A 15,691-nucleotide genomic window follows, 5' to 3' on the forward strand; every position below is an offset into this window, starting at 1 on the left:
AGTAAGATGGATTGGCAAAAGCTTGCAGGTTTGTGATGCAAAGAAACATTTGCTTCTCTAGATATAGAGATATAGAGAAAATACATGGAAGCTCCTATGCTTTTTTCAAGATGTTTGGTCCAGAAACATACTTTTTGTAAACAGTCAATAGCTAGTCCTGGAGGCCTTAAAGCACTGATACACTAAAAGTATTGTACACCTTCTCTTACTAGGTCAGAGGAATTACCAACACATACAAAAGTTGTTATGTGTGTATAGATATATAAAAACTTGTACATGCGTACAGATGAGAAATACAGTCTACGGACTTAATATGGCTTAATACATACATGTCTTTAACTTGGTGCCCCTTCTTTTGGCTAAGAGAAATTTTCCAAGAGTTATCACCATTTACCTGCCATTGATCCACCAAAGAGCTCCAGCGCCAGCTGCCAGCATAAACAAATGCCTCAAATCCATTTAAAACCAGCCTAAATATATTTGCAATACAACACAAAAACATAATTCCAGCTGCAGGAGCAGTAAAGTATAAGTAGCAGAAACACTGAGAAAGTGGTGAAATATCTCCCAGGCAGCGTGAAGCTGAAACAAGAGTGCTACAGCACGTGACCAGTTAAGGCATCATCCTTGACAGGTCAGTTGTTTTGTTTTGTTTTGTTTTTTTAAGATAAAAATTGGGGAGCAATCCTGAAATCACTGTTAACTAACATTCAATTGACTTCTAGTTTTGTCTTCTAAGAACCAAACTCTCTTGCATAAATGTCCCATGCTAGCACCGAATGCTAAAAGAAAGCTTGTTTGACACCACTATTTCCTATTTACATAATTTGTAGCTTATATAAGATGGTTAGAGCCTTGGCTCTGCTATAGCCCTCTTTTGCATGCCTGCAGCAGCTCACTGCTGACCTCAGTTATGTATTAAAGCTATCTGGAAGCCAACAGCATGTAACCATACACCCATAATTGAGTACATACTTGAATGCTTTGTCAAACAGGGAACCACTGATGAATTGAATTGCTGCCTATATAACTAATGATGAAATAGTAGCAATGTACATATAAATTGGGATTATGCCACCAGTGTTTTATGCCAGGGATGTATCAGCCACTGACGACTGGAAAGCAGTCTACAGGCAGCCTGTGAAAGCCCACTGCCACACACTGGTGTGGTCACTTATGGTTGGACAACCAGCAGTGGGCCTAAGAGTCTAGGATGTGCCAATAATACTCTTATCTCCACATAATACCACTAAAGAATGGTACTGCTACCATCACACTTCTAATCTAGTACCTATATAATACTTATATAATACTGATCTGCAACAAAAGGCTCTTTCTGTGCCATAGAAAACAAGTCATCTAAGATTAAGTTTCTTCCTGCTTTTCAGTTCTTCACTCTGACGCAGCTGGTGCCTCTGAACTGGTACAATGACAACAGTGCCACTGCAGTCATACCACTGGAATTTTAACTACATCCCTAATAACTTTATTCAGAGTAAGCATAGATAATAGCACTAAAATTATCAACAACTTCTGATAACCCATCAATGTAAGCATTCATTGATGCTCAGAGGGGTAAAACTGCAGCAGAATTGGCAATAGCAAGGAATACAATGGCAAAAATCTGGGGAGGCTTTCAGTAAACTGCTTAGAGTCCTTCTTTGACACTAATTTAAATTTTTATTTGCCATGTCTTTCCCCCATCCCTGTACAGAAGTATTGGTGGGTGCATAAAGTGATCTTGGAGCTGGGTACCAAAATCACAGCTGTTGCAGTGCTAAGCATGTCAGCCCCTGAGGTGCTCTGCTGAATCCCTGTGATGCAACAATCCACTGCTCAAACTGAGCAAGGGTGACAGAGCCAGCAGCCCCTTGCAAACAGAGCAGAGCAACAGTGAAGGGGCAAAACTACTACAGCTTTTGATAAAACAATAAAAAATATCAGTGGAAGAGATTTAACAACCTCCACTGCTAAGTATATTAAACCCAGTCAGATCTCTTGAGAAGGCAAGAAACCATGTGTCACAGCTGTGGCAGCTGAATAACTATGTTCCTCCTGCATCCTATTAGAGGGATTTGTCCCAAGACTTAATTGGCAGTTTCACTATTCCTTTTTTGCTCAACAATGTATTTTTCATCATCTCTGCCGTGGAAAAGGCACCAGCATAGCAGGGCTGAAAATCAGACTGTAGGTGCATTGCAAATTCCAGGGCTTCATTTTTCACAGAAAGTCAAAACCACCTTTAAGTGAATAAAGCAGCTGTCCCACCACACTGACAGTAAGCCTGCCATACTTTCGGTTAACTTCTGGCACACAGACAGGGACTTAGATCTCCTCCAAGACAGTCGAAGAATAATGAAAAAGCAACTCTGATGCTACCTGAAACCAAACTATTCAAAGCACATTGCCTGCATTCCTCAGCTGCAGGCACTGAGCCAGGACATGGAGATAATCATTCAGGCTGGCAATGGGGGAGGGAGAAAGGAGATTAAGGATCCAAGAGCTGAAGTACTCAGAGAAAGAAAATCTAGAAAGAATTTAATCTGCAAGGTAGCAATACAGTCATGTTTCTCTCCCATTTCACTCCCATTATGTGCTTTAGAGAATTAAAATAGTCACGGACTTGGCAGTATTTTTTGTTCATTTTTTGCTCTTTTATCTGTTCCATAGAAAATGAGGATCTATATGAAGCCAACAGTTTCTCTCTCATCTCACACTGCTTTTACAACTGCGGCAACATCCCCTGTTTCAGAAGGACAAATGTCTCAGAGTAATGCCTAGACAACAGTGGAACATTATACAATGGGGGAAAAGTTTCTCCTTATGTTTTCCCAATCATGAAGCCCGCCCTTTAAGCCTAAGGTTTGATAACTTACTTTTACTTATCTACCAATATAGGTATGTTGACCCAAGATAAATCAGTTCTTTAATACTGCAGCATCTGTTCTTTGACTTGACAACCTGCTGCAGCAGTGAAGTTTGCACATTGTAGAAAAAATTCTAGTTAAAAAAGGACCCTTAGGACATTGAGCTCTTCCTCCTTGTGCTATGAGAGCTATCAGAGGAAAAGGGGAGAGCAGCAGCATCTCTATGTCACTACAGTATCCAGCAGCAACTTTGTGTGACTCAGACACTTGAAACATTCCTGGAAATTTCTTAGCAACTAAAACTACGGATTCAACTTCACCAATTATAGCAACTTTTGAGTTGTAAACAACAGCCTCCATACTCTGTTCTAGCTATTGCATCATGCATATCTATGTACAGATCTGCATGGTAAGAGCAGCAGCAGCCCCTGGCAGGCCTTAATAAGCTTCCTAAAGCTTATTAAGAGCCAACAGGCTGGAGAAGGGTGTATTTGTGTGTTTACCTATCGTATGGCCCCTCACAATGGCACATCAGTAGAAACTGTGCTCTGCTTGCTTTTCAAATTCCAGCAAATATGCCCTTAAAGGTAGACTGTGCACTATATAAATCAATATTCCACTGGAGAAGACCTATCCAAGCCCTTCTGGGGTTCTCCAGGCAAAAGAAGGCTTGAACTTAAGAAATATTTCTTCGCTGAAAGGGTGGACAAACACTGGAAGAGGCTTACTGGAGAGTGGGCGAAGTCCCAAAACTGTCAACATTTCAGAATTATTTGGACAATGACCTTCATAAAATGAAGTTGTTGGGCATTTGGTCTAGATGATTGCTATAGGTGTGTATTCTAGTTTAAGAAGGAGGTCCCTCTCAACTGTCTTCTCCCAGTGCTCAGCAGAACTGAGCAATGTTGAATGGTGAGTAGAGGGGTTCCAAAGAATGCCTTGGAAACTGCAAATACAAAACCGAAAAATTTTCTCCATGGTCAAGTGCAATGGCAGCACAGACAGTAATGAGGGCATCTTTGCTTTTAAGAGCAGAGTTATGTGCTGACAAAAGAGTATAAAAACAGTAGAAAAGAATTAACAGCTCAGTGTGACCTGGTTTCCACACAGAATTTTATGGAATGTTTTAGAGCCTAACACACAGTCTATTTATACCCTAAAAGCATAAAAAAAGTAAAATGCATTTAAAGAACACCAAAACCATATAAAATGAGAATATCTGAGAGTCTTACCTTTGAGCCAATAAGCGTGTACAGCCATTGGATGGTTTCATTATGATTTATCACTCCATTCATGCCATCAACATAAAGCATTATCTGGCCCAAAGCTATTGCAAAGAGAAGAGAGAAAATATAATTAGAGCTGGTGAACACTTTTTGTAATTCCACGTATTGCTGACAATTTTCTCTGAGCAGGGTTTACCAGAGACATGGGGAACTCAACTAATGAAAGATATATTGGGCAAGATCGTGCTAGATGAAATCCTGGGAAACTGCACTAACTTTACTGACTTAATCTGAAAATATAACTGTGAATTTCATCCAGAGACAAGCCCAAACACTTGCTCTTTCCTAGAGGATGCCATATTTTATGCTCCTCAAATCTGCAAACAGTACTCTACACACTGCTTACTGTCACAATGGCTCCTTCAGCTACAGCACTTTATATATTAAGAGCCAAGGTTTTCACCATTTGTTTCAGCTCCATGTATAATGTTTGGAATTAGTATATTTGGATTGACAGTTTCAGTGAATTCCAGTGATATGAAATTAAAGCTGGGCAATTAACATGAATAAGGATATCAACTATTCACTACTGCACAGTGCTCTCTTGAAAATAAGTTTTACATTTTACTGAAAAAATACAAAAACCAAAGCATAGTTATGTGTCTTTATTAATTTATCCTAAAATTTTTACAACAGCTTTACAAAATATACTAGTACAATATTTCATAACAGTAATTCCATAGTTTGCAATTGTGATAATATGAGACTTTCAAGAGACAACAGCTATTAAATCTTGTCTAAGTGATAAGGACAGACATGTTTTGTAAGGATTATGAAAAGTGAATTAGTACAATTCATCTATCATCTTCAGAAGTTTCTACTGTTAGATCTTCTGCTTTATAGTAGGAGATCAAAACACAGTGTGATGAAAAAGAAATCACTGATGTAACACCTTTTAGCACAGCCTATTGGCCTAACAACTCAATTATTTAATGCACAGCCTGATGATCCCCTAGTACATTGCTTTATGGGGGAAAAAAGGAAAAAAAAAAAACCACCCACAGGGTGAGGAAAATTATGACACTATTAATCTTCCAAACACATTCTGGATGTTTGCTAACTCTTGCACAGGTTGTGTGCAGCACATGGTCATTTACCTTGAGGGCAGATTTTCAAAGACATGAATGCTAGGCAAGCACTTAGGCACCCCCATAGCCAAATAGCTAATAGTAATTTCTACACCATCTCCTCCTTTCCCCTTTAGTCAGTTACAGTCAAAAATTTACAGTTAAAAATCGGAGGCATTATTTTTGCATTCTTTATCTAATCTGTCACATAAAGTTAGAAGGAAAGCCACACTCAATGAATGCCACACAATCAGTGAAGACTGAGAAAAAGCAAGCAAGAGAGCTCTGGCACAGAGATAACCTGTCTCTTAGGCAGGCACTGCCACTGGAGGATGCCAGGCACTCTCTGCTCCTCCTCTCCAGGAAGCAATCAGTCAGCACCCTCTGAAGACATGTCTCTCAGGTGAATAAAATCAGGTGGGAGGGACACAGGCACAAGTGTTATGGTAAAATAAAAGATCTAAGTCAGCCAGTAAAAAGAGATACGAATTACACTGCCTGAATAAATGGCTGCTTTGAAGCATTTCATTGCAGGTATGAAATGCTACTATCCCAGCAGTAATCAGAGAAAGTTCTTAATTCTTGTTTTAACTTCCTTTCAATGCTAAAAAGATTTGGCACTGGATCAGGGCGAGATCCAGTCATGATAAGGTCAACAAATCCATTTTTCCCCCCCTTACAAATTCTTTGGTTGGGGGAGAAGGGCTCTAATTTGAATTTGAAACAAATGTGAAACAAATTTATGTCTTGGAGCATGTTTTCCAAATTAACATAGAATTCAAAAACAGCAAAAATTTTGCTTTAAAAAACATGTACACAATACAAAATTACTCCACTGCTTATACGTAAGACTAATTAGACAGGATGGCTAAGTGAGATCTGGCATGCATTTGTTTTCAGATGTGACTCTTCATAATAGCAATATGTTAAGGCAAATTAGTAGACCTCCGAAAGAAGACAAAGAAACGTTTTAATGATTCTTGAAAACACAAGGGAAAAAAAACACTCCCATTGCTGCTTGAACTAGTGGCCATAAATTTCACAGGGCAAGGAATTACAAACAACGTCATGAAACAACCAAGATATAAACAGTTATGTGCCTACATCCAAGTCACATCTCCAGTAGTTATCTGCCACACGTGAAGCTCTCAGCTGCTGCCAAACCTTGGTGTGAACCTTCATACTGCTATTTCCTGTCTTCAGAAGTCAGAAAAATGAGACAAGAAATGGTTGAGGAGAAATCTGTTTTCATTAAGAGGTAGAGTATGATAAGGAAAATCTGTATACTTTGTACAAAGCTGACACCCCATAAATTCTTAGGAAAAGAAGGCCACAGGAAGACCTAAAAGAAGGAGAATGATGGTTTTCATACCTCATCAAGTATCTGTACTGAGGAAGAAAAGGTCATAACCACACCACACAGCCAAAATGGAAGACACCACCAAAAACACCAGTTTAGGAGCAGACTGCAGATCCTTGGGCCCTCCCAGGTCTCGGGTCTGGCAGAGTAAGACATAGCAATTTGGCACTAAATGGAAACTGACAGAGGATATTTTACATTCCTTGGAGATTTTCTACCCAACTGCTATCTCACCTCCCAGCCCACAGCCGTACTCTGCTGAAATGGCTGTGGCTGCAGATCAAGCTCCGTGCACCAGCACGCTCACACATCCACCACCAACATCCAGGGCTCCGACAAGGGAGTGCAGCCTCATCTGCAAGGTAGTTTGGGAGGCCAATACAGTCCAAAATAATTAAAATTCACATTTGTATGTGCCTTTAACCAAACTTTTTTATTTTTCTTTACCAAAAAAACAAGGGGGCTATTTAATCCATTTAATCCTATCCCTCAGCTAACTGGAATTCTTTCTGGAAGTATATCGGCAACCTACTTGTATTAGGAAAGTTTACTATTGTGCAACAAGGGGATGGGAGAGGGGAATTTAAATATGAAGCAGACCTAATTTGGAATTTCTTTGTTCCCACTACCCTTGTCAAACCCTTAATCTTATGTGAAAGTAGTGTGTGACTTTACCCATAGCTATTTTTGAATGGTAGTTTGCTGGATTTCTTAGGAAAGGCTTAGGCTAGAAAAGGACAGCCCAGCCAGAAAGCTCAGAGATTTCTGTGAAAGAAGAGGTTTAAGAAAGCCTCTAAAACTTGCCAATATTGGCACTGATACTCTCCTGGGATATAAAGTTTACAGGACCAAAGGGGAAAAATTCTAGCACAAAACATCATCATAATGAATATCACTTTTAGTTAAAGTCTCTTTATCCCACTCAGACTGGAAAAAGTTTCAAAGTTGTTCCTTGCCCACACATGCACCTGCTTCTCTAGTCTGCTCTGCTTCCAATTTGAAGCAGTCTTGAACCACAAGACTGACTTAGAAAAAATGAAATCACTGAATGAGCAGAAAACCTATTTTCTTACAATCTCCTGTGAGTCAAACCCCTACTCATCATGTCAAGAATTAGGGCAGGGATGCATCTTGTGGTTTTTGTTTGTTGCCATCAGAATAAGCTAATATACAGTGTGAAGCAGGAAAAATACAGACCTTATCACTGCAGGTTTCAGCTCCCAGGAAAGCTTCTGGCCTGAGTTCATCAGGCAGTTCATACCCAGCAGCTGTGGTGCATGCCATGTGCTGCAACATGCATGTACGTGCATGTACAACTAAGGCAGGTGTGCACAACAGACAGAACGGTGATGAAACTAATGGGGAAGAAGAACCAGATGCTAAAATTCATATTTTCATTGCTAGCTAAAATCTTATCATCAATGAGAAATCAAGAGTCTGTGTGATTGCATTGATTCCATTTGAAAACTGACTGCTAGTTTGGTATGCTATCCTGGGCACCAAAAGGGCTTACTTCATCAAAGCAAACATCCTGATGAAGAAAAACTCCATCTATGTCTAGTGAGGGATCCCAGGAAGAAGATAATACAGTTACCTGATATACTACTACAAAGCTACTACTACACTACTGCTACTAGGTAGTAATTCTGAAGAAAACAATCATACTTCAAACTTCTTTCTTGGTGTTTCCTCATTAGAAAAAGGCAAGATCCCAGCTACTAAGTGGGACAATCTGGAACACAAAATCTCCAACTCAGCTCAGCCCTCATACACTGGATGTCAGAAGCTGCTACTTTTGCTTGTAGAACATTCCAACCATGAACACACACCCTCATAATCAGAGATTATTGTCTCTATAAAATCCAAGGAAATTTAATTTCCCTGATGAGAAATCATTATTAAATACACCTCCTGTACAATCCACCTATTTGAAAATTAGCAAAATCACAGCAGAGCTCCTTCTTCTAAGAGGTGACATTAGGTAAAACAGAGGACCTGGTCTCTCTATGGCTTCTGAAAATGATCTTACAAAGCAACACTGTGGCAAACCTCATGACTCACGCTCAGTCCACAGGGTTAGAGCCCCCTAAAATTTGTACATTTGGGGGTTGGTTTTGTATTTTTTCCTCTGTTACTATTTGTATGGGTTGGTTTTAGCTTCAGTGAAAAATCTACTATTTACAGAGTTATTCCTATTTCTTTACTATTGTTGACACTACATGCAATGTCATCTAGAAACTAAAAACAGTCTTGGTCCTGGCCACAAATGCATGAGCATTGTGATTTTTATTAAAGTTTTTAAAATCCCAACTCTTTTCTTAACTTTGCATTTTTACTCTCTGTTCATTTGTTCTTTCTTTTATAACACATATAATGGCTGAAACAGGCTAAGGAATTAATTTTCAGAATTTCCATACTAACCATGGACTGAATTTCTATTAAAAAAGAACTGAACCATCTCAGAAAAATCACACCGCAGAACTAATGCTATGAACCAAAGCTGTAAAAATAGTTCTAAACAGATGTCAATGCATTGTGTTGCTATTAAACTTCAGAAGCTCTTATGCTAGTTAACACTACTTTAAACTCAAACTTTTAGTCTTATGCACATTGGGAACTTCTGCAAGCTAGTTTCAGACTTCAAGTAATATTCAAAGTTCAAATCTTTTGCAGAGACAGTAGGCTTCCAGATCAAACTCGATCTTCATTTTTCCCTCTGTCTACTTTACAGAAAATACATAGAGACACCACAAGTCCACCACCACAGAAACATTCTACAGAGGAATTTTCTCCTCTCCATGTTTCCTCTGCCACCCTTTTTCTCTAGTGTTCGTACCTTTAAAACAGGACACAGCAAAGTCAAAGGGAACACAGCACCTTTAAACAGCTGAAGTTTCATCAAAAGCTGATCCTTTCTACACACCATGAAACACCTGCAGCAGTGCACAGTCACCTACAGAGCCAAAGCAGCTCCTCTTCCAGTATTTCTTTTGTGCTATTTTAATACATTTACTTGAGTGCAAAGAAAGAATGGACACTCACTTTACTCTGACAGTAGTTTACTGAAGGCCTTTTTATATGAACTAAAACTTGGCTTGCATATATGCATTATAAAAAGTTTGCATGATTAGTCATAATTGTTTTAACCATTATTTTATGTCACAGCACTCAAGATTTAAATGCACTATGTTTTACCATGTTTTACAAGATAAATAACAGAGCAATGTAAAATAAACTGGGTACAGCTTGTACAGCAATAGGTAAAAACATTTCCTCACGAAGAAGAAATATGCAATTAAAATACCTTATTAATAAGTAAGCAAATATAGCTGAGAATTGGACTGCTATTATGCAAACTAAACTAAAAGCATGGAAGAATAAAAAAAAGGAAATAAATAAAGAAAGAAGACAAAAGGAAAAACTGAGGAAGGAAGAAGATGGAAGAAGGGAAGAAAAGACAAAAGAAAAGAAGAAAATGAAAGGTTGACTAGATGGTTTTAAAAGATGCTTATTCATCTTCAGTGCTTCATGCAGCAAAACACATCTGGCAAAAGGGACGTGTGGTAGCCTGTAATTAAGATGACATATATACAGATATAGAGCTGAATTAAGGCAGCTGCTTCTTGATGGAATCAATACTGGCTGTAACACTGAATAATATTCATCCAATATATATACAAAGTTACATGTTTTTCTTAAGAATTGAGATTTTTTGAGTTTTAAAGCATTTTCTGAGAAGACTTCCTCATTGGCCCTCAGAACATAAATTCTGAGGGAGCAGGACATGATGATGAGATTTTCTTGTGAAGGGGAGCTCTTCTGCAAAAGAGCAGGACAGAGCAGGACACTGCCCATGCAAAGAAGACTTATCTCCAATGGACTTACTTCATCTCCTAGCTATGGACTCCTGCATGGAGTACTGATGCTGCAGCCAGTGAGAAGTGGTTTCATTTTAGGGCAGAAATTAGGATCTAATTTAGGATTAGGTCTTTCTTCTTATTTTTAAAAGTATTTTAAACTTCTTATACTGGATTTATCATGCTAGAGGCTGCCTAGCTCAACCTGTTGCTAAAGCTAGGGAAATCCAGAGTGGGTTATTCATGACCAGGTAGCTGCTCAGTCTCTATCGGCAACCTGTGCCAGTGCTCAGACATCCTTACAGGATTTTTTATTAATTTTTTTAAGTTTAAATAAAATTTCCTCTATTTCAGCTAGTGCCCATGGCAGGCCTCTTGTCCTTTTGTTGGGCACCTCTGAAATCTGGCTCCGTTCTTACTCCCCCAATCATATATTCAGTCCCTTTCATAACACTGAAATTCAATTAAACTGAATTTAAACTGAAGATCAATACATAATCAAGAAACCAAAACCACACATTAAGCTAGAAGTTTCCAAAAAAGAAAAGTAACTTCAATTTAGAATGAACATAGGGAAATTTAGTGAGTGTCCCAAGTTAAGAAGTGATTCCTTAGTGCTTCTATTTGGGAGCTGATTGAGTAATTTAGTCTGGCAATGTGCTAGATGTGATGGATTTCAAGGCCTTTCCCTCTCCATTAATCATCATGAACATAAGCCTTCTGTCTGTGTAAACAATACTAATCCTGACTTTGAAGGTACAAAGAAGGAAACACAAACCAACCTTTGCAGAATGGAAAAGATAATTTCTGCAGCGCCCTTTCTTGAGCTCCTCAGACACCTATTTACCCTGCACAAAGAAAGGTCCTGCAGGTGCAAGCTGTCTTTTATCAATCATTATCAATTACATACAGCACATCAGTTTGGAATTCCAGCATCTGCTTTACATGCCGAAAACCTAAGCTTTGAGAATGAACTCAGCTTTTGGACTGGGAAACACTGTAGAGTCAGAAGTGAGTTTGGAAGAAAATGCAACAGAATTCAGTCTCAGCAAAAAAACACAGGTTATGTTGATTGTTGGACTCAGTGTGTTGTTGCACCTGGGGTAAATAAAAATATGAGGGGATACATGGATTTTTTTATTTTTTTCTATTATACGTCAGCAGGATCTTTGCTCACTGCAAGTAGGCTGTTTTCCAGTGACTATGGAAAAAAAGAACATTGTCTTGGGGTTCCTGCCTTCTCCGGCAAGTAAAGAAGTGTGGCACAGCTGGGCTATTTAACAAATGGACTAACACTAGAGCAGAAAACGGACATATGGTAGGGTAAAAATGTTCACATACCAAACATTTTTAGTCATCAACAATGTTTCTTAGTACAATGGTAAACCTTCCAAAATGAAACCTGTGGTTTCAAAGGGAGCAAGTGATAAATTCTCACTGACAGCTTTTTTTCCCCGTTTCTCTTGGTGGGGAAGCCACATTTCCTAATATTTATTTTTTTCCTAAAAATAAAGAAGATTCTTAGGGAAGCAAAAGGGGGAAAATCCACAATTGCAAGCATTATTGTATTCTTCTTATTACAGGAATATCTTACTACATTCCAATAATTTATTAATTTATAATATTTAAATTTCCCTACAATTCTTATTAGAGGAATATATTATTGTATTGTATTATTATTATTAGAGGAATAGAATAAAAAACATGTGCCAGTTGAAATTTCAAACATTGCCCAGCTCTATCAGCATAGCCTTTGTAAAGTATAACATTGATCAATGATTTCTTGCTGTCATGTAGCAACAAGTTGATGCCATCATAAGAGCTGTTGTTTCCCTAGATAGCAGTTCTTTGTTTTCTAAGCTCAACTTCATTCTCTGAGGTCCACCCCTGGGCAGGTAAACATGTGCTCAGTTTGGCATCCTGGGATAACAGCATTGCAATCAGTATGGTTGCTAAATACACTTAAAACAGTGTTTGGCAGAGAGGCTTACAGAGAGTTGCAATGATTTCCAGGGGTATGTAAATTTACCTCTGCTACACCCATGCCAACAGCCAGTCTCTGAAATTCATGTATTGTGGCATTCATTCAATAAATATGGACCTCTAAAAAATGATACAAATTATATTCCTGAAGAACAGAAAATCAGTGAAGGAAAAATGAATGAAAACCTACCACAATGAATGTAATCCTACCACTCGTGTTTACATCACTTCTCACAGAGTGTTTTTCAGGAAACAAAGCATGCTGCCAAAAGTGACTCTCAAGAAGACATCCAATTTTGAGTTAAATTCAAACACTGTTTATTCTAGCCATTAGAATAAGGTATGTTTGGGGAATATCAGGGTAGAGATGCACTGAGAATAAAAATACAAGTAAAATTCTGCAGCTAATTACTTCAATATAAAGCTATTTTCTTAATTCTCACATAATTCCTTCACCTGGAAATGCAATCCAAACACAGTTCCCTCTTCTTCCAATGTGAGGTACCACGTGTGAAAAGCACAATAAAAGATAGATTATTTTAAGAAGCACTACAAAAAACTTTATGTAGAATCACTTTTGTCATTTCTTGTTGCTTAAGTGACAACAGGTTTTAGGCAAATCCAAAAGTTCCTCTAAAGGGGCACATTGGCTTTTATCATCTCAGCAGACAGGAATGCAACAAGTGAACACACAGTGCAGATGTATTAAGATTGTTCCAGGATACTTGAGTAGTGTTTGAAATGTTAGTGTCAAAAAAGATAAAGAAGCTCTGCATTTTAAAATTATGCTTTTTAATATAAACTTGAGACTTTGTCAATGCTTTATCATCTTGAAATCAACTGATTTAAAGAGCACTGTAGAGCAGCACAGAAAGTCATATTTTTCTTAACTGTATTCCAGACCATCTAAAATTCTTGAATAAATTCCTGCTCAAGAACTGACTCAAGGGTAGAAATCAGCAGGATAAACAAGAACACACTATGCTTTAAATCCAGCAACTAAATTAAAATAGTTCCTAAGCAAAGTGAGAGAAAAAAATGTCTGCTCAAAGCAATGGCAAGGCTGGGAGTAAGGCTTTCTCACAGCATCCCAGTCTCCTTAGCATACTGTGTTGGCTAAATATGAATCAAACCAAACAGATTGAAAAGAAAAGCTGTTTGAATCAAGATCTCTGTATTTTACCTATTGAGGGATAGATCCCAACATCCAATGCTTTTATGAAAAAGAATGCATGGGTCACTTTTTATTTATTTACCTGTTTTAAAAACAATACTGAGTGTATCTTTCTAATTTTCCTTATTGTAATTAAACCATGACAGATGCTGAAACTAAATTCCTCATATACTTTTCAGATATTTATTGCTCTTCAGCATGCTCAGCCTGTCTCTAATGTTTCAGATAGAGTCTACCCTGCAGTAATGTGCATGCCATTAAAGAATTCACTTTCATCTCTTGAATTTATGCTTGTTAGGGCAGATTAATGAAAGACTCTATTCTTTAAGTACTGGCTAAACAAAGCCAAAGTCAGCACTAGAAATAAAACCAATACAACACTTCATTAAATGTGCTTTTTATTTCTTTTTGTTTCAAGTATGTCTGCCGCTATGTGAAATTTAGGGTTATACAGTCTCCTTTCAAATCTCACAGTAAAGAATGTGCTCAAGCCACAAGTTCATATCTCCTATTTGAAGTGGACTTCTCATGAGAAAGGTGCAGGGAAGAGACATAATTACAAATCCCTTTAAGTACAGAGCTCACACTCTCCCAAAATATTGACTGAAAATGCTGTTTTGTGTCTCTGCTCATTCATCTCAGATAATGAGCAAAGATTCCTTCCAAATTAACTGTAATTCTCTTCTAATCCCTTGATTCTTTTTCCCCCCCTTCAGCACGGTGATAGTGAGAACTCTTTTGAATTCGGAATCCCACCTTATTACGGCAATTCTTAAAGAGAAACATAACAAAACCATCGGTGTCATGCTCAGACTTTTCTCCTCTCTGACTCAATAGGTAGACAGCTAAGCACAATGCACACCAGTCCTGTTTTTTCACTTTCTCAAAACTCACAGTTGACATTTACAAAAAAAAAAATAAATTAAATTCTGATTTATAATTGACAGAAAGAATAGAGAATCTCTGCTCTGAAATTTGTTTCCTTAGCATATAAAAACATGAATAAAATTGATTCAAAACAAAGAAAAAAATAAGTATTTGGGGGCACAACCTTCATTTGACCAAAGAATGTAAGATCTGTCATTGGCAACCAGTTGTCATCTATGTGGTGGCAGGGAGAGATAATCATGTAATAGCTGAATATGAAGATGAAGGTGGTGGCTTTATTCAGGTTTGACAATCTACATTTCTTATTTATCAGTAGCCCTGTGAGAAATGCAGCTGAATAAGCATATTTTATTTATAGAGAATATTTTTAGGTGATTTTATTTCTTTTGTTGATTATTCTACAATTCAGTGATCACAGCATTACTGGTAATCTTCATATAAATCAAGCATGTTTCTTGTATTATTGCTCAGCACTCCCTTAGCAGGAGTTACATACGACTGGATGGTTATAGGATCCCAGGATAACAACACTGAAGAAGAAGGTGCAGAGACAATTTGGAGACAGGAGTGTTTTACAGTTCCTTGTGTTAGTTTGGAGCAAGGTTGCTGAGCTCTGGTCTATGAGCAATAACATCAGGCTCCACGTAGAAGCAGCTAAATTACTTCCAGACCCAAACCTGGGTCCTGCAGTTCTGCAAGTATCACAGACACTTCTGCACAACACTTCTCTAGTCTGAAGTGATGTGGCCTGAACCCAAACCATCTGTGCATAACTGGCATAGAAAGTTATGCATCTATAGAATAATTAGTCCACAAACAAGAAAAATGCATCATGGGCAATTAGTTGTTTCTGGGTACTTAGAAAGAAGTTAAAAGAACATTAGGTACACAAAATTCAAGCACATGAAACTTCATGAAATGCCAGAGTTAAGATTCCTGCAGAAAACTTTGTTCAGCCTACTCTGTGCACAAACTTAATTATGTCAAAATCAATTTCAAGAAATATTATTCCTGAGCTTTGGAGTACTTCCTCACTCAAAGTAAGTGCTGGAAAGTGCTGTCTAGAAAGCACATTCTCTCACTGTGTGGTCCTAGAATTTTTTTAGTGCAAACCTGCTGTGAAGACAGAATATTTCATTTCCTGCAGGATGATGTTCATCAATACAGGGAGTGCTTCATGAGTCTGAATACTTTTTCTGCATATAGGAC

At 38.0% G+C, this 15,691-nt stretch overlaps 1 protein-coding gene across 7 annotated transcripts in view; it reads right to left on the bottom strand.

Annotated features, from left to right (window-relative positions):
* FHOD3 (formin homology 2 domain containing 3) overlaps positions 1-15,691 on the bottom strand; it is a 368,733-nt gene that overhangs the window by 145,075 nt on the left and 207,967 nt on the right. For all 7 annotated transcript variants that reach the window (XM_021543138.2, XM_077785050.1, XM_021543129.2 and 4 more), the window contains exon 6: positions 4,100-4,194. In XM_021543138.2, the coding sequence (XP_021398813.2) occupies positions 4,100-4,194 (95 nt within the window). The remainder of the gene's footprint in view (positions 1-4,099; positions 4,195-15,691) is intronic.

The sequence above is a fragment of the Lonchura striata genome, chromosome 1 (genome assembly GCF_046129695.1).
Source record: "Lonchura striata isolate bLonStr1 chromosome 1, bLonStr1.mat, whole genome shotgun sequence".
Classification (NCBI taxonomy): domain Eukaryota; kingdom Metazoa; phylum Chordata; class Aves; order Passeriformes; family Estrildidae; genus Lonchura; species Lonchura striata.